We start from the raw sequence: 26,269 nt of genomic DNA on the forward strand, positions 1-26,269 counted from the left end.
TTCTGAACGTTTTTGAATTAATGCATGTTTGATTTTGGCTCACCGCACATAAATTATTAAAATTAAATTTGTATATTAATTCTTTTTTGGGCTAAATTGCTTTCTCTTAGTTTTGATCAGACAATTTTGAGAAATAAGGGGTGGGGAAGAGGGCCTAGTTGCCCTCCAATTTTTTGGTAACTTAAAAAGGCAACTGGAACTTTAATTTTTAACGAACGTTTTTATTAGTAAAAAATATACGTAACTTAATAATTAACTTACGTAACAAACTTTTATATTCTTATATTTTTATTATGTATATGAGGGGGTTCGTCCCCTCGTTAATACATCACTCTTTACAGTAAATCTTAAGATTTGTTCCTATTCTTTAAGAATGATCCCTGAATCAGATAGGTCGTAGAATAAATAGTTGAAATTACTAAAAATACTTTAACATAAAGAGCGAGGTATTTATCTCCTCCTAAATACCTCTTTATGCAAAAGTATTTTTAGAACCCTTCTTATGCGTAATAATCTCTGTTCGTTTTAAGTTCTAACGCTACTCCTTACTTTCAATTGAAATTTTTTTTTCATGTTTATTTTTTCATTGTTTTTTTTTATAGTAATGCTAGAAAATCCCGCGCCTTTTCAATTGAATTTCTCTTCCCCCATGACATTCCACCAAGGAAAGATCCTCCCAAATATCCCCCTTCCCTCAACCCTACCCCCAAACCAAAAATCCCCTTGAAGACGTCTGTACACTTCCCATAACCAGTACTGTATGTAAACACTGGTCAAAGTTTGCAACTTGCAGCCCCTCCCCCAGGGACTTTGGGGAAGTAATTCATCCTCAAAGACATAGTTATTATGGTTTTCGACTATGCGGAACAAAATGGCTATCGCAAAATTTTGATCCGTTGACTTTTGGAAACAAATGAGCGTGGGAGTGGGCCTAGGTGCCCTCCAATTTTTTTGGTCACTTAAAAGGGTACTAGAACTTTTCATTTCCGTTAGAATGAGCCCTATTGTGACATTCTAGGACCACATGGTCGATACGATGACCCCTGGGGAAAAAAAATAAACACGCTCCCGTGATCTGTCTTCTGGCAAAAAACGCAAAATTCCACATTTTTGTAGATAGGAGCTTGAAATTTTTGCTACAGGGTTCTCTGATACGCTGAATGCGATGGTGTGATTCTATAACTTTTAGGGGGTGTTTCCCCCTATTTTCCAAAATAAGGCAAGTTTTCTCAGGCTCGTAACTTTTGATGGCAACGACTAAATTTGACGAGACTTATACATTGAAAATCAGAATGAAAATTCAATTTTTTTGATGTATCTATTAGCATCAAAATTCCGTTTTTTAGAGTTTTGTTTACAATTGAGCCGGGTCGCTCCTTACTACAGTTCGTTCCCACGAACTGTTTGATTACGTTTTTTATCGGACTTTCAACTTTTGCCTCGGCTTGTCTTTTGTCATTATGAAAGACATACCGTCGAACCTCTGTTTCTTTTAATTGTTCAGGTGGTTGGACAAAAACTTTTTTTTCCAACGATTTATCTAGTCTAGTTTTTTATTTTCATAGATATGTTAGAAATTGATAACCTTATTCATGTGAAAATCCAAAACCAAACCATCTTCGCTATCACTTTCATTTTTTTTTGGTTCGTTTTACTTCGGCTTGTCTTTCGTTATTATGAAATGTGTATCGCTGAACATTTGTTTATTTAACACAGGTATGGTAAGCACTGATAACCTTATTCATATCAAAATATCAGACCCATTCACCATTGCTATCATTTTCAATTTTTACACGTTTCGATTCTCGCTGTTCAGGTTGATTTTCATTGACTCGCTCTCATGTTCGGTGTCGCATGTCTTTTAATCGCATGTGTCTTTGCTCCTCATTTTCATTTTTGACACGCTGAAATTGTTATTCCGACCACGCGTATGTTTGCTCTTCATTTTCATTTTTGACTTGCTCATATACTTGGTGTTGCATGTCTTATAATCGCGTACGTCCTTTCTATTTATTTTCATTTTTGGCATGCCGCCATGTTTCTTCTAACTGTGTGTATTTTTGCTCTTTATTTTCCTTTTAGACTCGCTCACATTCTTCGTTCTAATGCTTGGCATTTCTTCTAACCGCGCGTCCCTTTGCTCTTCATTTTCGTTTTTGACACGCTCTAATTATCATTCTTGCATATGTTCTAGCAGCCCGTGTCTGTGCTATTCATTTTCATATTTAGAACATTTTTGGATTTTGATGACTTCAGACAATTTACCAATGACATTTGCTTTAGCTGCCCGTATTGGTGTTGTCGCAATTCATGGTCCAGGTTGTCGATTTTCACATATTATTAGGTTTGATAGTTCAGATGTTGGTTCCAAAAAATCATCATTTATAGTAACTGCAACTGCTAGTTTTCGTTTTTTGATTCAGAGTTCAAAGTGAACGCACCTGTCTTAGATTGGATATTTTTTTAACATTAACAAATCAATATACTTTTTCATACCGATCTGTCATTCAACGTGTGAACTAGAGAACTTGTTTGACTAGTATTACTGACGGAGCCCAGTCTCTGTTATTTGGATACGGCTAGCAACTAAGCTAATGTTTTTAATTAAAGTTTAAATTTCACTTGAGAGCGGCCTTTAAAGCTAAATAAATATGTCGTCAATCAGCCAAAAAATGTTTGATGATAGAATGAAGGCTCTGGAAAAGAAGCTAGATTTCATAATTAGCAAACAAAGTGAGCTTGCTATTACAGTGTCGTCGATTTCGGATGAGGTTCAAATTTTGAAAAATGAATCGAAATCTCGTGATTCGAAGATTGTTTTCCTAGAAAACCAGCTTGAAGAGCAAAAGTCGAGATGTGATACAATCGAAGCGAAATTACTCGAAATGGAAGTTAAAGACCGTAAACTCAACTTAATCATCCACGGATTATCAAAAGAAAAACAGCAACAGACAGTTTTCGCAAATGTGTCAACATTATTCTCATCGACAATGGAAATCACGGATAAGGTTCAAATATTACAGTGCTACCGAATGTCTCAGAAGTCGAACGTGTCTACCCGTAAGCCGACCGCCCCTCCAGTTTTCCTCTCAGTATCCTCAGAAAAAGATATTCAGTGTATTTTCAGATCAATATCGAAATTGAAAGGAACAGGGGTCCGGATCTGCACGGACTTGCCGACCAAATTAAATACTGTGAGAAATGAATTACTGGCTAAAGGTAAGGAATTACGAGATAATGGATCCGTACAATTTACACGCCTGAAGCAAAAAGGTGCCAAATGGTGGCTTGAATACAAATCGGATTCAGAGTCGCAGTGGGAAAAAGCGTAAGATCACTAAAGGCGACTAGTATGAGAATATAAGGTCTACTCCGCTCTTGATTGATATATTTTGTATTTTTGTGTTTGTGTGATGTTGATTATTTACTTTCGTGTGTTACTTAGGCTAACTTGGTTCAAGATTTTCTTTATTATTTTTGCCCCAGTTATTTCTGTTCACTTATACCTACTCAATATAAGTTTGCTCGAAGGATGGCAGGTTTTTCATGATTCATCAATGGCACGGGGTCCTTGTCGCGCGGACTTGCTGGCACGAGGTAGGATCTTTCCGACTCTTTTTAAATGAATTCTAAGTTTGCGGTTGTGGGGGGACGCGATAGGCTGGCAGCTTTGAAGGGGAAACCTCTAAACCTTTCGTTACTTTCTGAAACTTTTAATGTTTTTGGCCAAAGAGAAAATAATACTTTTTCAGAAATAAAACCGTCATCGTATGTTTCTCCTGATGAAATAAATAGACTTGAAGATAATTCGAAGAGAATTGGATTTATAAACACACAGGGACTAATTAGTTCTATTGATGAACTAACCAGATTATTGCCAAGAAATCAAATTGATATTTTGGGAGTTTGTGAAACATTCATCAGTGATGCGACAAAACATAATGTTAAAATTCCGGGATATAATTTCATTGAAAAAAGTAGACAAAACCATGGAAAAGGTGGCCTCGGGTTATTTTTGAAAGAAGGAGTGCATTTTAAATGTCTGCCAGAGCTCGAAAAATATGACGTTGAAAAATTGTGTGAAATTTTGGCTGTTGAATGTCGGGCCGGAACCAAGAAATTACAAATTTGTGTCGTTTATAAGCCCCCATTGGCACCAATCCCGCTTTTTCTGCAATCTTTGGAATCCTTATTAGCATCTTTAGACGATAAAGATGTTGTGGTCATGGGGGATTTTAATATAAATTTACTGAATTATGATGAAAATACTCAAACAACCGATTTTATTTCTCTAATGACATCAAAATCACTAATTCCCTCATGTACAATACCAACGCGGGTTTCACTCACTAGTGCAACTCTCATCGACAACATATTTTTAACAACACCAGCCACGTCTTCACAAGTTGTTTTAACGGATTTTTCTGATCATTTTTTGTTGATTTCCGATGTGAAATATCAGCTTCAAACAAAAAAAGCACCAGAAATATCACACCGGATTATCAACAAAAAAAATCTGGACTGTTTAAAGGATAAATTGAATATTATCGATTGGTCTCGTGTATTTGATGCTGAAGACGTAAACTCTGCAATGGCTCATTTCTTCGAAAAATTTAACGCTGCTTTTGACGAGTCATGCCCCAGAGTAAAAACACGAAAAGGAAAATATAATCAACCCATTCAACCGTGGATATCACCCTCCCTTTTGACCTCAATAAAACAAAAAAACTGTCTTTATAAAAAATTGTTATCATTCCCAAGCGAAGAAAATAAAACAACATTCAAAAAATACAAAAATCTACTTTCAAAAATAATACGTAATGCTAAAACAAAATTTTATTTTGATTCTTTTAGAGAAGTAAGTAAGTCACCAAAGAAAACTTGGGAGCTAATCAATTCATGCTTAAATCGATCACCAAAAACTTCTAAACCATCAGAAATAAAGGACGCTCATGGTCATATAATTGAAAGGGAGCTAGAAATAGCTAATTACATGAATTTGCATTTCGCGTCAATTGGACACTCGGTAGCCAACAAGCTCCAACAGAACCTGCCCTATGGTCAATGTGATTATCGTACATACCTTGTAAAGCCTTCTGTAAAATCTATGTTTTTAACACCGGTAACAGAGAAAGAGCTTGCCAATATTGGTAAGCTTTTGAAAAATGGGAATTCCCCGGGGATTGATGAATCGTCTACGAACATTGTGAAAGTTGTTTTACCGAGTATTAATAAAGAAATGTGTCATTTGATAAATCTGTCATTTAGATCAGGAACTTTTCCGGATTCATTGAAGAAAGCAAAGGTGATACCACTGTATAAAAGCTCTGACCGGAGCGATTGCACGAATTACAGACCGATATCTATTCTTTCAGGCTTTTCTAAATTAATGGAGCGATGTTTTTATAATCGAGTGTATAATTTCCTTACTTCGAATGATTATTTTTCAAAAAATCAGTATGGGTTTAGAAAGGGACATAGTACGCAGGACGCTATCCTGACAATGGTCCAATTTATTCACGAATGTCTTGATAAAAAAATGATTCCGGCAAGTATTTTTTTGGATCTTGAGAAGGCATTTGACACGATTTGTCACGAAATATTGTTGTTTAAATTAAACCATGGCGGGATACGAGGACCAGCGCACGATTTTATCGCATCTTACCTAACAGGTCGATCCCAAGTAACAACTATCAATAAAACAGCTTCGGATCCATGCTTATTGCCCAATATTGGTGTTCCTCAGGGTTCAATTCTGGGACCACTGCTCTTCCTAATATACACAAATGACCTTCCATCAGCAACAGAAACCAACACCCTGAATGTCCTTTTCGCCGATGATACTGGATCAACACTTGCAGGGAAGTCGGAAGATGATGTCAAAGAGAAGCTGCAAATCGTGTTTTCCCAGCTGATTGTATGGCTAAAAGCTAATCTTTTGTCATTGAATGCCGCCAAAACGAAATTCATCATTTATAGTAGACTTGGACACAAAGCAAAAGGAATTTCAACTATAATTGATCAGGCTACAGATATTCGAATTCAAAGGGTAACTTCACTCCGGTATCTTGGTATAACTATTGATGAAAATCTATCTTATAAAGAACATTGTAATAGATCACGCGTTAAAATCTCCCAAGGAGTTGGTGTAATGAGGAGGCTTCAGCATTTTTTCCCCTATGAAGTTCTACGACTCATTTATTTTGCCTTGGTGCATTCCCATCTTACGTATTGTCCCCTAATTTATTTAGCAACTTTCAAATATCATATAAAACCGATACAGACTCTTCAAAACCGGGCTCTTCGAATTTTGCAAAGATATAAACCGTCACCTTCTTCCTATCCAAATAAATCTAAAACTGAAACTATATATTTATTAACTAATATTTTGCCTGTTTCAGAATTATTCACTCTTCATTCTTTTTTATTTAAGGTAAAATATAACCGCTCAGAACTGCCTCCATACTTTCGCACGAGAAATTTTTTCCCTGAGCAACCTGACCATGTTTATGAAACCTGTAATAAATGGAGAATGCAGCACCTGAAATTAACCACTGAGAGATCACGGTTCTCGCCATATTTTTCGATCATGGGTTCATGGCATTTTTATCTACCATATATTGACTGCAGTAAATCTCTCCCACATATTAAAAAGCAACTTCATTCTATCCTTATAAATAAATTCAAGAATCAGTAATAAATAAAAATCTTAAAGTGAATAGTTGTTTGTTTGATATTGATAAGGTGGGCTCATTTTATTTTTTTTTATTATTATTTTTTTTTTCAAATAAGTTGCCAGTCATCGGTCACCCTCGCTTGCACACTGTTTTGTTTTGATTTTCGGATTGATATTTGCCGAGTGTCAGTTGTTTTGTGGGTGGGTTCCCGTCTAGTGGTGAGTCGTGGATTTATTGATATTTATTTTATGCATTTGTTTTTGTTTCTTTTTTCTGTCAAATAGGTGTGCTATATTGTTATACCGGGTCTTTGTCAATCGACCTTGTGTCTCCGGCTTGACCCTTTTTTTATATATATTGTGTGTGTTGTACAGAAGTTTAAATAAAATCTTGAATCTAATCTTGAATCTTGAATCCAACAGACACTATATTATATAAACAAAAAAATTTATTTATTCTATAAATGAAATCATATAAGAAAGGCTTATATGATAGCATATATGATGTAATAAAAATTGCTTATATGATGTATTAGCATGACGTCTTTTGTGAAACCAAAATTAAGGCTCTTAAAGAATTTTCTCTTATTTCCGACCTATCTAGATTGTTTTTTATGCCAGAATATCCAAAGATACAAATTTTTCTGAAATACATATATATATATATATATATATATATATATATATATATATATATATATATATATATATATATATATATATATATATATATATATATATATATAAAGAAAAGAGAAATCACCAATGCAACAGCATAAACACATAAAAAAAGGCGACAGAAGGAGAAAAGTAAGACTCTTTTCCGAAATTAGTGACCAGCACTTGAATGAGGCATTAACCCTACTCATCCATACAATCACATAGGTCAAACAGAATAGCCATACACAATCAACCATAAAGAATAATCCATGGACAGGCAGTCATGTCGTCAATAAGTATAAGTCGTCATTTACCAAACAATAAAAACATTAAAGACAAATAATTCAGAGGCAACAACCCAACATAAGGGCTCATCAGGAGAATACACTTGCCTATAGGGTTTCGGCACTTTAAATTCTCTACCCAGTCAAGTGTTGTCCCTACCAAAGTATACCTATGGTATCCCTGTGTCAGGTATCATCCCCAAAATACAAGCCTATGAAAAAAACCCAAAAAAACTCTTTGCGAAAAGCCTGAATGAACTAAAACAATTACAGATTTCATCAGTACCATGTGGCTATTTTTGAAAAATCCACTCTTTTAGATATACAATTTACAAAATAGATGGCGTTGCATCAACTTTTCGCGAACCCAAAAAATTAACCAAAAATTCCCCTAAGTATTTCTAGATAATTCTTTTGGTATTTATTTAAAAGTTCGTTATAATGAAAACTAAATTTTTTAAATTGCTAAGTTAATTTATTTGCAGAAAAACCTCTTAATTTCAATTTTTGGCTTAAGATTTTACATCTATTTTTAAAATCAAAATAATTACTACAAATTCTTGCATATCGAAGTAACTGTGAGAAAAACGCTGAATATCTGATATTTAAGTGTATATTACTTTCAGGAAATAGGAAATTAATCACTTCAAAATCGAAATCATCCGTTTTATTATACATTTTAAAACTTAATTTATTATTATCAGAAATATTAATATTTAAATCTAAGAAATGATCTTCAAGACCAGCGCCATGACTAGGTTCAAGAGTAAGCTCTGATGGATATATTTTTTTAGAAATACCAATGAAATCCTTACAATTTAAGACCAAAATATCATCTAAATATCTTTTATTATTTGACAAAACATGTTTTAAATTATTGGGATTATTCTTATCCATCATATAATTACATTCTAGTTGACTTAAAAACAAGTCAGCTATAGATGGGCTGGCATTTCCTCCCCCCATGGGAATTCCCACAATTTCCTTATGCAAATTACCATTAAATCTTATGTAAGTATTATATAAAACAAATTCTAATAAATCAAAAATCATATCCAAGCTGTAGCATCTCAAGTTAACTGTAGTCTTATAGCAATTTGTCCATATAGCAAATCTGTACATACGTATATATATATATATATATATATATATATATATATATATATATATATATATATATATATATATATATATATATATATATATATATATATATATATATATATATATGCTGTCGCATAAATGGTACATATGCTGTGTATATATATACTGTCGATTTCATTGTCCATTTTTGTTAAGTTTTACCTCAAAAAGTTTTTTTTTCTGTAGTAACTCTCATTTTCACGAGTTTTCTAATCACATTTTTCTGTGCTTCATTTTAATCAATCAGCTTAATCATTTGATATGACCTTAAATGAGAACCTTTGTAAAATTGCGTTTTTTTTTATTGGACCTTTAACTTTCGCCTTGGCTTGTCTTTTGTCATTATGAAAAAAATATTTGTTGTTGTTTTTTTTAACAGAGGCTGATGCAGTATCAGGTTCTTGGCTAACGTCCTTATACACTCTAATATCTTTATTTATAGCTATTAATTTATAAATCTTTTTTCACAAGACTAGTTTTATAAAGAAAAGTAAAGAGCTCCATTAAGCCAAGAACGAGCAAAAATAAAGTCAAATAATCTTCCAAGTGTGAAACTACCACACATCACTATCAATAAATAAAACCTCAAAACGAACAGAAATTATAATAAATAGCCAAATGAAACTCAAAAATAACAAAAATTAACATGAATAGAGCCGATAACCCCTATGCCTTCTCAAGACCTGAAAAAAAAATTGCGCTTTACGGAAAAAAAAACAAATGACCGTGGATTGTCAGTTCAATTGACATACACTGACATTTCGTCGATAAGGTTTTAATAATTCTTATTTATGAAAGTTATTAATTTTTTCCTAAAGTCACCTGATCAAAATTTTGAGATTCTTAAAGAATTGAGACACAATTCGAACTTTAGCGTAAAGAACGAGGTATTTGCGAGGGGGCGAACCTCCTCATATACGTAATAAAATATACGAATATAGAAGTTCATTACGTAAGTCAATTTGTAAGTCATGTATATTTATTACTAATAAAAACATCCGTAAATAAAATAAAAATTTCTAATGCTCTTTTTAAGTAGCCAAAAAATTGGAGGGTAACTAGGCGTCTCCCCTGCCCCTTTTTTCACAAAATCGTTCGATCAAAATTTTGAAAAAGCCATTTAGCCAAAAAAAGTAAAATTAATATGCAAATTTCGTTTTGATTTTAGTTTTTAGCGAGCCAAAATCAAAACCTGCATTAATTCAAAAATTTTCAGAAATTAAATATAATTGTTTTTTTTAACTGAAAGTGAGGAGTGACATTAAAATTTAAAGCGAATAGAAATTATTCTGTAGATGAAAGAGACTCCCCTCCTCAGCGCCTCGCTCTTTACGCTAAAGCTTTTTATTGTTTTAAGAAGTAGAGCTATCATTAAGACTTGTCTTTATTTATTGCTATATCATCGCTTGGAGCTTTTATAAAATTTTGGACATTAGCGTTTGCCCCGGCCTGTCTTTTGCCATTATGAAAGACGTGTCGCCGAAACTTTTTTTCAACAAAGGCATAGTAACCATTGGTTACCTTATATATGTCAATATCCCCGACTTTATCATCACAATTAAGATTTTCAGGTTTGGTACGTTGGATTCTTGCTGCCACCTATATTCTAACCCTGTTTTCCTTTCTTCTTCATTTGGGAGTTTCACTGCTTCATACAATTTGCCAATGCCCTTTTCTTTAGATGCCCTTATTGGCCCCTTTTTGCGTGATGGTCCAGGCTGTAGATTTGTTAATTGTTCAGTTGGTGAGACAAAAACTTCTTTAAGAAGTTAACAAATTATCATTTACAAAACGTTTAAATTTTTTAGTTTTTGGGTCTGCTCTCATCTGATAGTCCAGCCTGTTGATTTTCACCTATAGTGAATTTCAATGCCAATGACATTTGCTTTAGCTGCCCTTATTCGTTTAGTCTTACATGATGGTCCAGGCTATAGATTTAGTAACTTTTCAGGTGGTGAAACACCTTTTCCAACAAACTATTACTTATAATACTTGTAAATTTTTCTTTTTGGGTCTATCTCTAGATAAGTTTTTATGGCACTTGATATCTACCAATTAACATATAGCGATCGGAAATTCTGTCGGTCTGTCGGTCCGTCTGTCCCGGTTTTGCTACTTTAGGCACTTCCAGGTAAGCTAGGACGATGAAATTTGGCAGGCATATCAGAAAATTAGAAATTGTTGTTTCCCGGAAAAAATGACGTACATTTAACTTACGAAGGAGTGATAGGATCTTCATGAAATTTCATATTTAGAAGGACCTCATAACTCAGATCTCGTATATTAAATCCCAACTAGATCCATGGTTATTGGGGGCAGTTGGGGGGACCAAAAATCTTAGAAAATACTTAAAACAGAGAGACCAGGATGAAACTGTTGGGAAGAATAAAAATAAGTCCAAGATACGTGACTGACATAACCAGACCGGATCCGCTCTCTTTGGTGGAGTTGGGGGGAATAATTCGGAAAAATTAGAAAAAATGAGGTATAAAAATGAGGTATCATGTGCTTTAGAGCTCTTACTTTAAATTCCGACAGGATTCTTTGACATTGGGGGAGTTGGAGGGGGAAACTGGAATTCTTGGAAAACGTGAAAATTATCTTTATCTTACGAATAGGTGATCGGATCTTAATGAAACTCGGTATATAGAAGGTTCTCATGCCTGAGATGCTCCATTTTCGACTCGACTTGAATCTGGGGACATAGAGGATCGGAGAAGGGAAACAGAAATCTTGGAAAACGCTTAGAGTGGAGAGATCGCGATGAAACTTGATGGGAAGAATAAGCACAAGTTCTAGATGCGTTATTGACATAATTGGAACAGATCCCTTCCCTTTGGAGGAGTTGGTGGTGTTAATTTGTAAAGATTAGAAAAATTGAGGTATTTTTAACTTAAGAACGGGTGACCGGATCTTTGATATTTGGTGTTTGACAATGAAATTTGATATTTAGAAGGAAAGAGTCTCAGAGCTCTTATTTCGAATCCTGACCAGATCTGTTGACATTTTGGGGAGTTGGAGGGGGAAATCGTAAATCTTGGAAAACGCTCAGAGTGGAGGAATCGGCGTGAAGCTTGGTGGGTAGAATAAGCAAATGTCGTATATACGTGATTGATGTAACCGTACTGGATTCGGTCTCTTTGGGGGAGTTAGGGGGTGGGGTTTAGCGCTTTGGCGAGTTTGGTGTTTCTGGACGTGCTAGGACGATGGTAGAAAATTGGTAGGCGTGTCAGGGAGCTGCACAAAATGACTTGATAAAGTCGCTTTCCCTGCTTCGACCATCTGGGGGGCTGAAGGGAGAGGGAAAATTAGAAAAATTGAGGTATTTATATTTTACGAGTGGAAGATCGGATCTTAATGAATTCTGATATTTAGAAGGACTCGTGACTCAGAGCTCTTATTTTAAATCCCGACCGGCATTATGCTTCTGATTAAACAGTTCGTGGTAACGAACTGTAGTAAGGAGCGACCCGGCTCAATAGTAACCGAAACTCTTAAAAATGGAATTTTGATACCAATAGTTACATAAAAAAAATGGCATTTTAATGATGATCTTAAATATAAAGTTTCATCAAGATCAGTTTACCCATCGAAAGTTACGAGCCTGAGAAAATTCGCCACATTTTAGAAAATAGGGGGAAACACCCCCTAAAATTCAGACAATCTTAACGAAAGTCACACCTTCAGATTCAGCGTATCAGAGAACCTTATTGTTGAAGTTTCAAGCTCCTATCTACAAAAATGTGGAATTTCGCATTTTTTGCCAGACGACAGATCACGGATGCGTGTTTATTAGTTGTTGTTTTTTTTTGTTTTTTTCCCCAGGGGTGATCGTATCAACTGACTGGTGCTAGAATGCTGCGAGAGGGCTCTTTCTAACGGAAATGAAAAGTTCTAGTGCCCTTTTTAAGTGACCGAAAAAATTGGAGGGCACCTAGGCCCCCTCTCATGCTCAATTTTCCCCAAAAGTCACCGGATCAAAATTCTGATTTAGCCATTTCTTTCACCATAGTAAAAAAACCTAATAACTGTATCTTTAGGAACGACTTACTCCCCCGCAGTCCCCGTGGGAATGGCAGCAAGTTATAAACTCTTTTTGGTTTAGGGGGAGAGTGGAGGGGAGGGGGGTTATGTGGAAGGATATTTCCATGGAGGATATTTTCATGGGGGAAGAGAATTTCAATGAAGAGGCGCGGGATTTTCTTGCATTATTTGAACAAACAATGAAAAAATAAATATGATTTTTTTTTTCTACTGAAAGTAAGGAGCAGCATTAAAACTTAAAATGAACAAAAATTATTACGCATATGAGGGGTTTACCTCCTCGTTATAACTCACTCTTTACGCTAAAGTATTTTTAGTAATTTCTACTATTTATTCTACGGCCTTTGTGATTCAGAGGTCTTTCTTAAGGAATTGGGACATTTAAGCTTTAGTGTAAAGTGCGAGGTATCGACAAGGGTTGAATATACGCAATAAAGTATACGAATATAGAAGTTCGTTACGTAAGTTAATCTGTAAGTTACGTATAATTTTTACCAATGAAAACGTTTGTAAAAGATTGAAAGTTCTACTTGCCTTTTTAAGTAATCAAAAATTGGAGGGGAACTTGGCCTCCTCCTTCACTCCTTTTTCTCAAAGTCTCCCGATAATTGCAATTAATTAATATGCAAATTTGTTTTAATTATTTATGTGCCGAGAGCCAAGTCCAAAACATGCATTAATTGAAAAACTTCCAGAAAGAGAGAGGAAAAATTAGAAAAATTGAGGTATTTTTAACTTAAGAGCGGGTTATCGGATCTTAATGAATTTTTGATATTTAGAAGGACCTCGACTCAGAGCTCTTATTTTAAATCCCGACCGGCATTAAGCCTCTGATTTTCCTTTTAAAGCAATCTATTGATTCTTAGAATTTCACTAGAGCTTATACCATAAGACCTCTTGGCTCTTGGCTCTTCCGACCTCGTCACAAGTGCCATATGAGCTCTTAGCTCTTGTTTTTTTTTAGTTTTTTCATTTTTATTTATTTTTTATTTAGTTTGAATTGCAATTGTTGATCGCTTAAACAAAAACCACAGTAGATTTTTTTAGAGAAAAGAATTAAGGAAGTACAGTAGATTAACAAAGGTACAAACAAACAGTATATTTATATAAATATAGATATATAAGAAATATTTATATATAAGATTTATGTGCATTTAGATATTTAATGAATTTATAAACCTTTGGAAGGAAGGTAGGACGACTGAAGGTGGGTGGATGATGACATTCTAGCTTGAAATACTTTTACGAATGCAAATACAAGTTTCGTAGAAGTAAACTCTACATAGACCAAACGAGGAGGGTTGTGATCAAGGACGTATCCCGGAGTTTTTTGAGGGGGCGTACAAAGAAACTTTAAGACAACTTAAAAAAAAAAAATATATATTTCTGCATTTTATTTACGTTTTTAAAAGTCTGACAAAAACTTCGGGGGTTTCAAACCCTCTCACCCTGGATACGGCCTTGGCGGCCGGACCCCCTTTCAGATTGGCTACTACTATTATGGCCAACAATGAAACATTGGAAGAGGTAAAAACTAGAGCTAATAATTAAGAGATTTACAATTTCTCTTGCTTCCACTTTTTCTTTCCGTAAGTAATCCTTTAATCTTGAATAGTCAAGACTTTTGATAATTTCAAGCATTATAAGTTCACTCTTAGCCATTTCATTTATGGGTAAATCAACTGGGAGAGTAATCACGGAGATTCATCATGCTATTTCTGAGGATCGATGAAAAAGCAATCTTTTCTTCCAGATGGACTGTAGTTCTCTAAACAATGCGCAAGGGGCTTAGAACTAGCTTCTCTGCCTACAGCAGAGACCCAAATAGCCCAAGATCGAGGAAAGTCTTACCTGTAGGCTTATTTAGGATCGGATTCTATGCACAGTTGGAGGTGGTTTTAGAGGGGACAAAGGGGCACCTGCTCGAACGCACAAATTTTAGAGGCCCGGAATAAGTAATCCAAATAAGTAATCTAACAGTTACTTGTTTACAGGTTATTTGCTTATTTGTGTATGTTATTGTTTTCAAATTTAATAATACATAAAGAGGTACACGATAAGGATGCACAAAAACAAAAGTTGTCTGCAGTATATATATTTTTTCTTGTTTATTCATTTTTCGAATTTTGCTCTAGAAATCAAGAAGCTTTCAAAAACTTTCGCTTTGAATTTTTACTAGTTTTTTGTTTTTTGTTTTTACTAGTTTTTTGTTTTTTGTTTTTACTATTTTTTTTTTTTTTTTTTTGTTTTTACTAGTTTTTTGTTTTTACTAGTTTTTTGTTTTTGTTTTTACTAGTCTTTTGTTTTTTGTTTTTACTAGTTTTTTGTTTTTACTAGTTTTTTGTTTTTTGTTTTTACTAGTTTTTTGTTTATTGTTTTTACTAGTTTTTTGTTTTTTTTTTTACTAGTTTTTTTTGTTTTTTGTTTTTTTTACTAGTTTTTTGTTTTTTGTTTTAACTAGTTTTTTGTTTTTTATTTTTACTAGTTTTTGTTTTTTGTTTTTACTAGTTTTTTGTTTTATGTTTTTACTAGATTTTTGTTTTTACTAGTTTTTTGTTTTTTGTTTTTACTGGTTTTTTGTTTTTCGTTTTTACTAGTTTTTCTGTTTTTACTAGTTTTTGTTTTTTGTTTTTACTAGAATTTTTGTTTGGTGGTGCAAAATCACAAGTCTTAGAACAAATTGCCAGTAAAACTTTGTGTGCGATAGGAAGGCGGTAATTCGCCATATATATAGACTGAGTTCTTAAATAGGGAGAACTAAAAAAAATAGTTCATGGGGAAGGTAAAGAACTGTGAGACCTGGCAGTCTTGCTTGATGAACATGCAGAGGCACCATTTGGACTAAATCTAGGGGTGGGCATGAACACCACATTGGACCCCCGCCGACTCTCTTCGTGTCGCGTAATCATATAGGAAATAGGCATTTTACAGAACTCAAGAATTTTATTATGCATCTTACCTACATTCAAAGTTTACAATGATTAATAGCAAATAGCGTAATTACCCCAAGGGCCGTCAAGTAAATACGCTCTTTGGTTAATAGGCGTGCAGTAATTTCAAATCAATTGGACAGAATGTATTATGTTGGACATAATGGATTATTATGGCTGGCAAAGGGCCCTTTGTGGTGGAAGCTTGGGCCCCTGGAAAATCTGGGGTTGACATTTGCCCACCCCTGACCCCTTCCAAATGGCGCCTCTGTGAACATACATAATTTAATGCTGGTTGGATTAGAAAATTGGGTAATTGTGTATTATTCAGAACACACTCAGTAAATGAAGTTAGGTTCTTTCGTGAAACAAACTATGATGCAGGTACATTTTATGAGAAAATCCGGCTTCATAGCCACAAAGACAAAACTCAATTTAATTTGCTACGCTTAGTGATAGAAGATTGTGTCTGAACATGGGTTTTGAAACGAAGATTTGGGATTTGCCAAAGACTGAAAAAGAGGCAATTATATTTTTCCAGGATAAGGGGTTGTTGCCCACAGCAAAACAGTGTGTCAATTCACACAACATGACTTTATACTCTTACAAGAAGGAACATTTAGGTTAGGTTTACCTAATTAAAATGTACCTGTATCGTAGTTTGTTTCACGAAAGAACCTAAAATCACTTATTGAGTGTGTACTGAATAATACACAAGTGCCGAAAACTCTTGTGTATCCCATCAAATATTTTGCTTTTATAGAACTGTGTATATGGTGTGTATACTTTGTATTCAATAACTGTATATTGAATAGATTAGATTGGAAGAGGAGCGTGCGTAGCTGTGTTTGCCTCAGACGGCTTGGTGCTGCAGTGAGTTACTATTTGTAGTAATAGTAGTAGTAACTGTATATTCCGTCAAATATTTTACTTCTTTAGAAGTTTCTACCAAAATGTGTGAAATAGCTTTAAGGAAAAATATATTTCATTGAAAAAAACAAAACAAAAAACATATCGCTATCTACCACTGTCCAGTAGAAATACACAAATTTTTGTGAATTCATTAATTTTTTGTGTATTCAAAATTTTTGTGTATTCATTAATTATGAATACACAAAAAAAAATACAGTTTTCTTTTTATTATCCTTAAGATAAAAACCGGTTTCTTTCACTAGTTTCTTTCATCGTAGCGTGAGAAAAGACAAAACTAAGTGACAGAATAGATGGGGGGCGTAAATTAGGGGGATATATGCAGAGTAATTATAGCTAACTCATTTTTTTTACGCAGGCCCGCTGAGCCTTAACCCACCCCTCTAATGTGCAAATATATAGCCCAAGTTTGTTTCTAAAGTATAATATATTTTTTATCATACTTCGGTATATTTTATTAGCACTAACATAACTTCACTTCTTGAGTGGTAGTGTTTTTCGTACCCCACTCCCCTGTAAAATCTTTGATATATCCTTGATAATAGGTATTATTGTATACACTTTAAACTAGCCCATGTTTAGTTACTAACCATGATTTAACTATTTCGTAATCACTGGACACAAAATTAAAATCAACAAAACAAATTCTGTTTTACATTTTTAAGAAACATATAACCTAACCCAATATGTGTTGTCAATTGAAAATTCTCAGCATTTACCAGCTAAATCATATTATTTTGCCACGAAGTATAACATCTATTATTTGTCCTAACAGACTTGATGGTGAAAACAACGTGATTCTATATCTATCACCAATCAATTGCCAAAATGCGCATTTACTGACAATTGCAAAAAAAAACGCTATTGCGCCGCATTATCATTGTATTCAATTGTTATGTAACTGTTCGCATGAAAAAATATTCCTCCCGCTCTAAAAAAAACGTCGGAAACTAAAAAAAATAAAAATAAATAAAATAGAAGGGTAGGCACCATTATTTAACCCCTACTGACCACCTGAAGATGGAAATGCTTTATACTCTTGCTACAAGCCATACTATGTAATGGAGGAGAAATCTTCGAATGATGGTATTTTGAAGCCTGCTAGTGTCTGGGCTATATAGGGCTATGCCGTAGGGCTATATGTAGGTTGCTAGTGCCTGGGCTATGATCCAACCTTAATTTTGTAACCCGTTCTTGTGTATAGGTACCTCCCTACCGAATTTCAAGTGAATATAGACAATTAGGTCCGAAGGGTAGGTGGCATTGTGAAGTGGTGGATATCTCAGAATATCTATCCAGTATGTCTTGTTTGCCCACAAGAGTTTGCTTGCCTCTTAAGTTTACTCCCACAAGAGTTTACTTGCCCCTTAAGGTTTAACAAGAAATTAGTATTTTTAGTGCAATCATCCCAGAAGGAAAAAAAGCCTTGAAAATGATCTTGGCCCTTGTCGGCTATTGGAAACACGCCCAAAAAGAGAAGTTAGGTCAATCATAAAAAATCACAAAACATGATGATAAAATAATACTTTAGAAACAAAATTATGAAAACCTAACCCGACCTTACGTAATCTAACTTAACCTTCCAATGCATTCTTTCTAAGTCCAACACATTGTATCATCCATCACTTGTTTTTATGGCACTTGGTATTAACCAAGTGACATATAGTGATCGCAAATTCTGTCGGGCTGTCGGTCTGTCTGTCTGTCCCGGTTTTGCTACTTTAGGCACTTCCAGGTAAGCTAAGACGATGAAATTTGGCAGGCGTATCAGGGACCGGACCAGATTAGGTAGAAATAGTCGTTTTTCCGATTTGATCATCTGGGGAGGAGTGGGGGACCGATTAATTCGGAAAAATGAAGTATTTTCAACTTACGAACGGGGAACGGGGTCTTAATGAAATTTGATGTTTGGAAGGATATCGTATCTCAGAGCTTTTATTCTAAATCCCGACCAGATCCGGTGACATTGGGGGGAGTTGGAGGGGGGAACCTAAAATCTTGGAAAACGCTTAGAGTGGAGGGATCTGGATGAAACTTGATGGAAAAATAAGCACAAGTCCTAGATACATGATTTACATAACCGGAACGGATCTGCTCTTTTTGGGGGAGTTGGGGGGGTTAGTTCTGAAAAATTAGAAAAAATGAGGTATTTTTAACTTACGAAGGAGTGATCGGATCTTAATGAAATTTGAAGTTTGGAAGGATATCATGTCAGAGCTCTTATTTTATATCCCAAACGGATCCAGTGAAGGGGAAGTTAGTGGGGGGGGGGACCTAAAATCTTGCAAAACGCCTAGAGTGGACGGATCGGGATGAAACTTGGTGGGAAAAATAAGCACAAGTCCTAGATACGTGATTGACATAACCGGAATGGATCCGCTCTCTTTGGGGGAGTTGGGGGGAGTGTTAATTCTGAAAAAATAGAAAAAATTAGGTATTTTTACTTACGAAGGAGTGATCGGATCTTAATGAAATTTTATGTTGGGAACCTAAAATCTTAAAAAACGCTTAGAGTGGAGGGATCGGGATGAAACTTGATGGAAAAATAAGCAGAAGTCCTAGATATTTTTAACTTATGAAGGGGTGATCGGATCTTAATGAAATTTGAAGTTTGGAAGGATATCATGTCAGAGCTCTTATTTTATATCCCGAACGGATCCAGTGAAGGGGAGAGTTGGGGGGGGGGGGCTCGAACCTAAAATCTTGGAAAACGCTTAGAGTGGACGGTTCGGGATGAAACTTGGTGGTAAAAATAAGCACAAGTCCTAGATAGGTTATTGACATAGCCGAAACAGATCCGCTCTCTTCGGGGGAGTTGGGGGTAGGAGGGTTAATTCTGAAAAATTGGGAAAATAAGGTATTTTTAACTTACGCAGGAGTGATCGGATCTTAATGAAATTTGATGTTTGGAAGGATATCGTGTCTCGGAGCTCTTATTTAAATCCCGACCGGATCTGGTAACATTGAGGGAAGTTGGGGAGGATCTAAAATATTGGAAAACGCTTAAAGTGGAGGGATCAGAATGAAACTTGATGGGAAAAATAATTATAAGTCCTAGATACGTGATTGACATAACCGGAACGGATCCGATCTCTTTGGGGAAGTTTGGGGGGAGGGGGTTAATTCTGAAAAATTAGAAAAGTGCGGTATTTTTAACTTACGAAGGAGTGATTGGATCTTAATGAAATTTGATTTTTGGAAGGATATGATGTCAGAGCTCTTATTTTATATCCCGAACGGATCCGATGAAGGGGAAGTTCGGGGGGGACGGAACTTAAAATCTTGGAAAACGCTTAGAGTGGACGGATCGGCATGAAACTTGGTAGGAAAAATAAGCAGGAGTCATAGATACGGGACTGACACAACCGGAACGGATCTGCTCTCTTTGGGGGAGTTGGGGGGAGGGTTAATTCTAATAAATATAAAAAATGATGTATTTTTAACTTACGAAAGAGTGATCGTATCTTATTGAAATTTCGTATTTAGAAGGACCTCGGAACTCAGATCTCTTATTTTAAATCCCGACCATATCCAGTGTCATTAGGGGGGGGGGACAGGAAATCTTGGAAAACACTTAAAGCGAAGAGATCAGGATGAACCTTGGTGGAAAGAATAAGCACAAGTCCAAGATATGTGACTGACATAACCTGAGCGGGTCCGCTCTCTTTGGTGGAGTTGGGGGGGGGGGGGGGTAATTCGGAAAAATTGGAAAAAATGAGGTTTTTGTAACTTGCGAACGGGTGATCAGATCTTAATGAAATTTGGTGTTTAAAAGGATATTGTGCTTCAGAACTCTCATTTTAAATCCCGACCAGATCCGGTGACATTAATGGGAGTTGAAGGGGGAAACCGGAATTCTTGGAAAACGTGAAAATTGAGGTAGCTTACGAATGGGTGATCGTATCTTAATGAATTTTGATATTTAGAAGGACCTCGTGATTCAGAGCTCTTAGTTTCAATCCCGATTGGCATTAAGCCTCTGATTTTCCTTTTAAAGCAATCTATTGATTCTTAGAATTTTGCTAGAGCTCATACCATATGAGTTCTTGGCTCTTGGCTCTTCTGACCTCGTCACAAGTGCCATATGAGCTAAAAGCCCTTGTTATAGCTATGAAACCAATTTTGTGATATGTAAACCTAAGCGTAATTCTTGAACGTGTTTCCAATAACCAACAAGTACCATCATCTTTCTCAACTCTCATAGGCCTAATGAACTCGTAATAAAACTTAACTGTTCTTTAAGCTATTTTTTTGTCGCATGACGCAAAGAAGAAGAAAATAGTAAATTAGAAATAACGTCAAATCGGTAAGGGAACGAGTGTTGTGTCAACTAGTGGCAAAATACGAAAAAAAATACGCAAATATTTCAACAATAAATATTCAGCCAAGTTGTCTTCAGTGGTTCGGAGAAATTAAAAAAAATATCTAGCCTACTGAAGTGAACTTCACAAGAAGAGAAAAGACACCGAATTAAAAATAGCCAAAATAAATGACAAAAAACGATTCACCAATTGGATCGAACAACGAATGGTACTTGAGTTTTATATACACCACATTCAGGAAGTGAAGTTAGGTTAATCATAATGATATATACCAAAATATGATGAAAATATAATAGTTTAGGAACAAAATTATGGAAACTAAAACAAATAATTATGGAAGGAGGGCCGCCCAGACTGCATTATATTAAATACGACCTAAACTGACCTAACATAATCAAAATATCAACTAAATATTTTAATTAAAACATAGCTACAATGTAGTTTCCAACCGAGCGGAAACATTATTTATTTGCTTATCAATAGATTTAGCTTCCAAGCCAACTTGATTTTCATCAGATATGCGGACAGGCTGTCTTAAATTAGACTGAGCAAAAATGTTGTTTGAATCTTTTAATTCTAAGTTATTATAAATTGGGCTTAAAGAAATATCTCCTGTATCTCTATTTATAGCTTAAGATTTATTTATATTTACAATCTCAATTGCCTTTCTAAAAGACTGCAGTAAGCTATTTAAAGTGGATATTAAAGTTGCCTCTTCAAAAAGAACTAAATGATCCGGAAATTTAGAAATGTGGAGGACCAAAGCATAATGAAAATTGTCATTTTTTACATCTCAGGGACTTATCTATTGAAGTTTTGTGTTCATGCAATCATTCCCCCAGTTGTTGATAGGTTCTACCAATCTAAAACTTCCCACACAAACACGAAACCCTTTAGACACTACTATTCAGTATCAGGTCAATTTTGTCCTTTCTCAAGAAGATTTTTATTGAGTTAATTTTTGTTTCTTTGCTATTAACATAGTTTTATTTATCTGTTAATAAAATTAATATTTGTAAAGGTTTTTTGTTTTATGCTAAGAATGAATACTCTGGCTTGCTATTTACATTTTGTGTAAATTTTTGAGCAAATTTTAATAATAGTGAGACTACAGAACTTTGAATAGATGGGTAAGAGGAATTAATGAATCGAAAATGCTTTCTCTTTAAAAAGCAAATCTTTATGCTTTATAAAATGCATGCATGCTTTATGCTGTATTATGCTTCATAAAAAGCACAATCTTTATGCTTTTATAGGGCTTAAGCAATTTTGAACCCAATTATGTGGCGACGTTGAGCGTTGACAAATATAAATCGCCACTCCTCATTAATATTGCCCTGGTTCCGGCTAGTGGCCAACACTTTCTATCAAAACCTTATAAGTTACTGCAGGAGTCGCAACATTTTTAGGCTGCGGGCCGAAATCAGCCAAAATTTGAGTCAGTGATATTTTCACTTAAAACAGCATGTTAGTGAATGTACTGCCATCAATGAAATGCTTATTAAGTCATTTTATGAGAAATCAGTTTCGGTCTGTAATTAGTATTTTTGGTCATGTCTTCAACGTGATGCTAAATATTTCTACCTGCAACGTTATTTTTTCACTGCATTCATTGTATCCTGTTGCAATAGCTTGTAATTGGTTTTAATCATTAAAAGCCAATGAAATTCAGTCTCTTTCAAAGAGAATGGTTTGCATTGGCTGCCAATGATGGAAATATGAACGCTGGGTATAATCCTCTCAATTATTCTTTTTTTTTGTTTTCATTTTTCTGAGGTCATTAAATAAGTACTTGGAACAAATTATTAATACTCTTTTCAAAGGCTTAAAGTCTTTAAATGGTTTTATAGCACTTGGTATTACCCAAGTGACATAGCGATCGCAAATTTTGTCCGTCTGTCTGTCTGTCGTTCTGTCTGTGCCGGTTTTGGCTACTTTAGGCACTTCCAGGTAAGCTAGGACGATGAAATTAGGCAGGTATCAGGGAACGGACCAGATTAAATAAGAAATAGTCTTTTCCTGATTTGACCATCTTGGGGGGGGGGGGTTGATTAATTCGGAAAAACAGAAAACTGAAGTATTTTTAACTTACGAGCGGGTGGTGCGATCTTAATGAAATTTGATGTTTGGAAGGATATTGCGTCTCAGAGCTCTTATTTTAAATTCCAATTAGATCCGGTGACATTGTGGGGAGTTGAGAGGGAGGAACCTAAAATCTTGGAAAACGTTTAGAGTGGAGGGATCGGGACGAACATTGGTGGGAAAAATATGCACAAGTCCTAGATACGTGGTTGAAATAACTGGAACGGGTCCGCTCTCTTCGGGGTAGTTGGGGGGAGGGTTAATTCTGAAAAATTAGAAAAAATGAGGTATTTTTAACATACGAAGGAGTGATCGGATCTTATTTAAATTTAATGTTTGGAAGCATATCGTGTCTTAGAGCTCTTATTTCAAATTCTGACTGGATCTGGCGACATTGGGGGGAGTTTGTGGGGGGGTAGCCTAAAATCTTGGAAAACGTTCAGAGTTGAGGGATCAGGATGAAACTTGGTGGTAAAAATAATCATAAGTCCTAGATACGCGATTGACATGACCGGAATGGATCCGCTCTCTTCGGGGGAGTTGGGGGGAGGACGGTTAATTCTGAAAAATGTAAAAATGAGGTATTTTTAACTTACGAAGGAGTGATCGGATCTTAATGAAATTTGATGCTTGGAAAGATGTCGTGTTTTGGAGCTCTTATTTTTAAAATCCCAATGGATCTGGTAACATTGGGGAGAGTTGGGGGGACCTGAAATCTTGGAAAACGCTTAGAGTGGAGGGATCGTAATGAAACTTGATGGGAAAAATAATTATAAGTCCTAGAAACGTGATTGACATAACCGAAATGGATCTGATTTATTTGGGGGAGTTGGGGGTAGAGGGTTAATTCTGATTACGAAAATTAAAATTACGAAAATGAGATATTTTTAACTTACGAAGGAGTAATCGGATCTTAATGAAATTTGATTTTATGGAAGGATATCTTGTCTATGAGTTCTTATTTTAAATCCCAACCGGATCCGGTGAAGGAGAAGTTCAGTGGGGGGGGGGTGAAACCTAAAATCTTGGAAAACGCTTAGAGTGGAGGGATCGGGATGAAACTTGGTAGGAAAAATAAGCAAAAGTCCTAGATATGGGAGTGATATAACTGGGACGGATCTGCTCTCTTTCGGGGAGTTGGGAGTAGGGTTAATTCTAAAAAAAGAAAAAATGAGGTATTTTTAACTTACGAAAGAGTGCTCGTATTTTAATGAAATTCCATATTTAGAAGGACTTCGAAACTCAGATCCCTTATTTTAAACCCCGACCGGATCCAGGGTCATTAGGGGGAGGGGGAATCTTGGAAAACGCTTAAAGCGGAGAGATCAAAATGAAACTTGGTGGAACGAATAAGCACAAGTCCAAGATAGGTGATTGACATAACCAGACCGGATCTGCTCTCTTTGGTGGAGTAGAGGGGGGGAGTAATTTGGAAAAAATTGAAAAAATGGGGTATTTGTAACTTACTAACGGGTGATCATATCTTAATGAAATTTGATATCTAGAAGGATTTTGTGCTTTAGAGCTCTCATTTAAATCCCGACTAGATCCGGTGACATTCATTGGAGTTGGAGGGGGAAACCGGAATTCTTGGAAAACGTGAAAAACGATGTATCTTACGAATGGGTGATCAGATCTTAATGAATTTTAATACTTAGAAGGACCCCGTGACTCGGATTCGTGACATTTTGTGACGAAATTCCACAGTACGCTCCTCTATGACTTAGGTTTCAACAGTATTTAATCCCACTTCTCAGCTTTTTAGCCTTGAATCTGTCATTGGATTCCCAAAATATTTCATTGTGCAATATATTGTCTCATTTCTAAGGTAAAATATGTCTCATTTTTCAAATCTCCCTTTTTATGACTTGAAACAAATCAACGATCTTAAAATTTTGAAATTATTATATTCATTTAAATTTTTCTGACAGTTTTTCTCTTTATTCGTGACATTTTGTGACAAAATTTTACAGTACGCTCCTCTATGACTTAGGTTTCTACAGTATTTAATCCCACTTTTCAGCTTTCTAGCCTTGAATCTGTCGTTGGATTCCCAAAATATTTCATTGTGCAATATATTGTCTTATTTCTAAGGTAAAATCTGTCTCATTTTTCAAATTTCCCTTTTTATGACTTGAAACAAATCAACGATCTTAAAATTTTGAAATTATTATATTCATTTAAATTTTTCTGACAGTTTTTCTCTTTATTCGTGGCATTTTGTGACGAAATTCCACAGTACGCTCCTCTATGACTTAGGTTTTCACAGTATTTAATCCCACTTTTCAGCTTTCTAGCCTTATATCTGTCATTTTGGATTCCCAAAATATTTCATTTTGCAATATATTGTCTCATTTCTAAGGTAAAATCTGTCTCATTTTTCAAATCTCCCTTTTTATGACTTGAAACAAATCAACGATCTTAAAATTTTGAAATTATTATATTCATTAAAATTTTTCTGACAGTTTTTCTCTTTATTCTTGACATTTGAATGGTCTGCTGCTTTATTTTGCATTTTATTGCTTTTTTTGCGTTTTTTGCATTGTTTTTTTTTGGTTTTTAGTTTTTTAGCTGAACAGCAAAACAGAAATGAATGTTTGGTGTACGCAACAATTTGCAATGCTTGTAATAAAGTTTTATAAACATAGCAATATTTTATGCGTTTCATTGCAAGAAAATTTTTAACTCGGAAACAAAATTAAGTCATTGTTTAATTTATTCTTCTACCCATACACCGTAAATACTAATCATTATTATGAAAGTCTACAGCAACAAAAGGACGGAGCGCTGAAGAAAGAACAAGAAATACACACATAGTAAACATCTACATAAACAAAATAAAAACAACACAAAACAACAGGCATGAAACAATAAGATGGAGCACAATAAAGGAAAAACAGACCAAAAGTAATGTTCTCATCACTGTAGAAGGTCTTTTTGCTTGTACAATTATATTATGGTCAAAATAGCACACGACAATTTTCACGATCAGACCTAATTTTATCCAATTTTTCAACTTGACTTTAGTCTCCTGTCTGATGCTACTTGGCGTAGAAAGTGGTGAAAGCCACTTTCTACGCCACCTTCGTAGAAAGTGGCGAAAGCCCCCTCTGTCTGCTTCACTCCATTGAGAGCATTTGCCCTTCGCTCGGTCTGACATTTGCCATCACAAGGAACTCGGACAGGCTGTTGGACCAT

General features: G+C 35.1%; 2 protein-coding genes across 2 annotated transcripts in view; one reads left to right on the forward strand and one right to left on the reverse strand.

Annotated features, from left to right (window-relative positions):
- Positions 1 to 15,075, reverse strand: part of LOC136027950 (uncharacterized) — a 110,816-nt gene extending 95,741 nt beyond the window's left edge. Inside the window, exon 1 of the mRNA XM_065705422.1 lies at positions 14,368 to 15,075. Within this exon, the coding sequence (XP_065561494.1) occupies positions 14,368 to 14,469 (102 nt within the window). The 5' untranslated portion in view covers positions 14,470 to 15,075. The remainder of the gene's footprint in view (positions 1 to 14,367) is intronic.
- Positions 1 to 26,269, forward strand: part of LOC136027951 (scoloptoxin SSD14-like) — a 125,985-nt gene that overhangs the window by 8,988 nt on the left and 90,728 nt on the right. The gene's annotated exons all lie outside the window — the stretch shown is intronic.

This window comes from Artemia franciscana, chromosome 6, assembly GCF_032884065.1.
Source record: "Artemia franciscana chromosome 6, ASM3288406v1, whole genome shotgun sequence".
NCBI lineage: Eukaryota > Metazoa > Arthropoda > Branchiopoda > Anostraca > Artemiidae > Artemia > Artemia franciscana.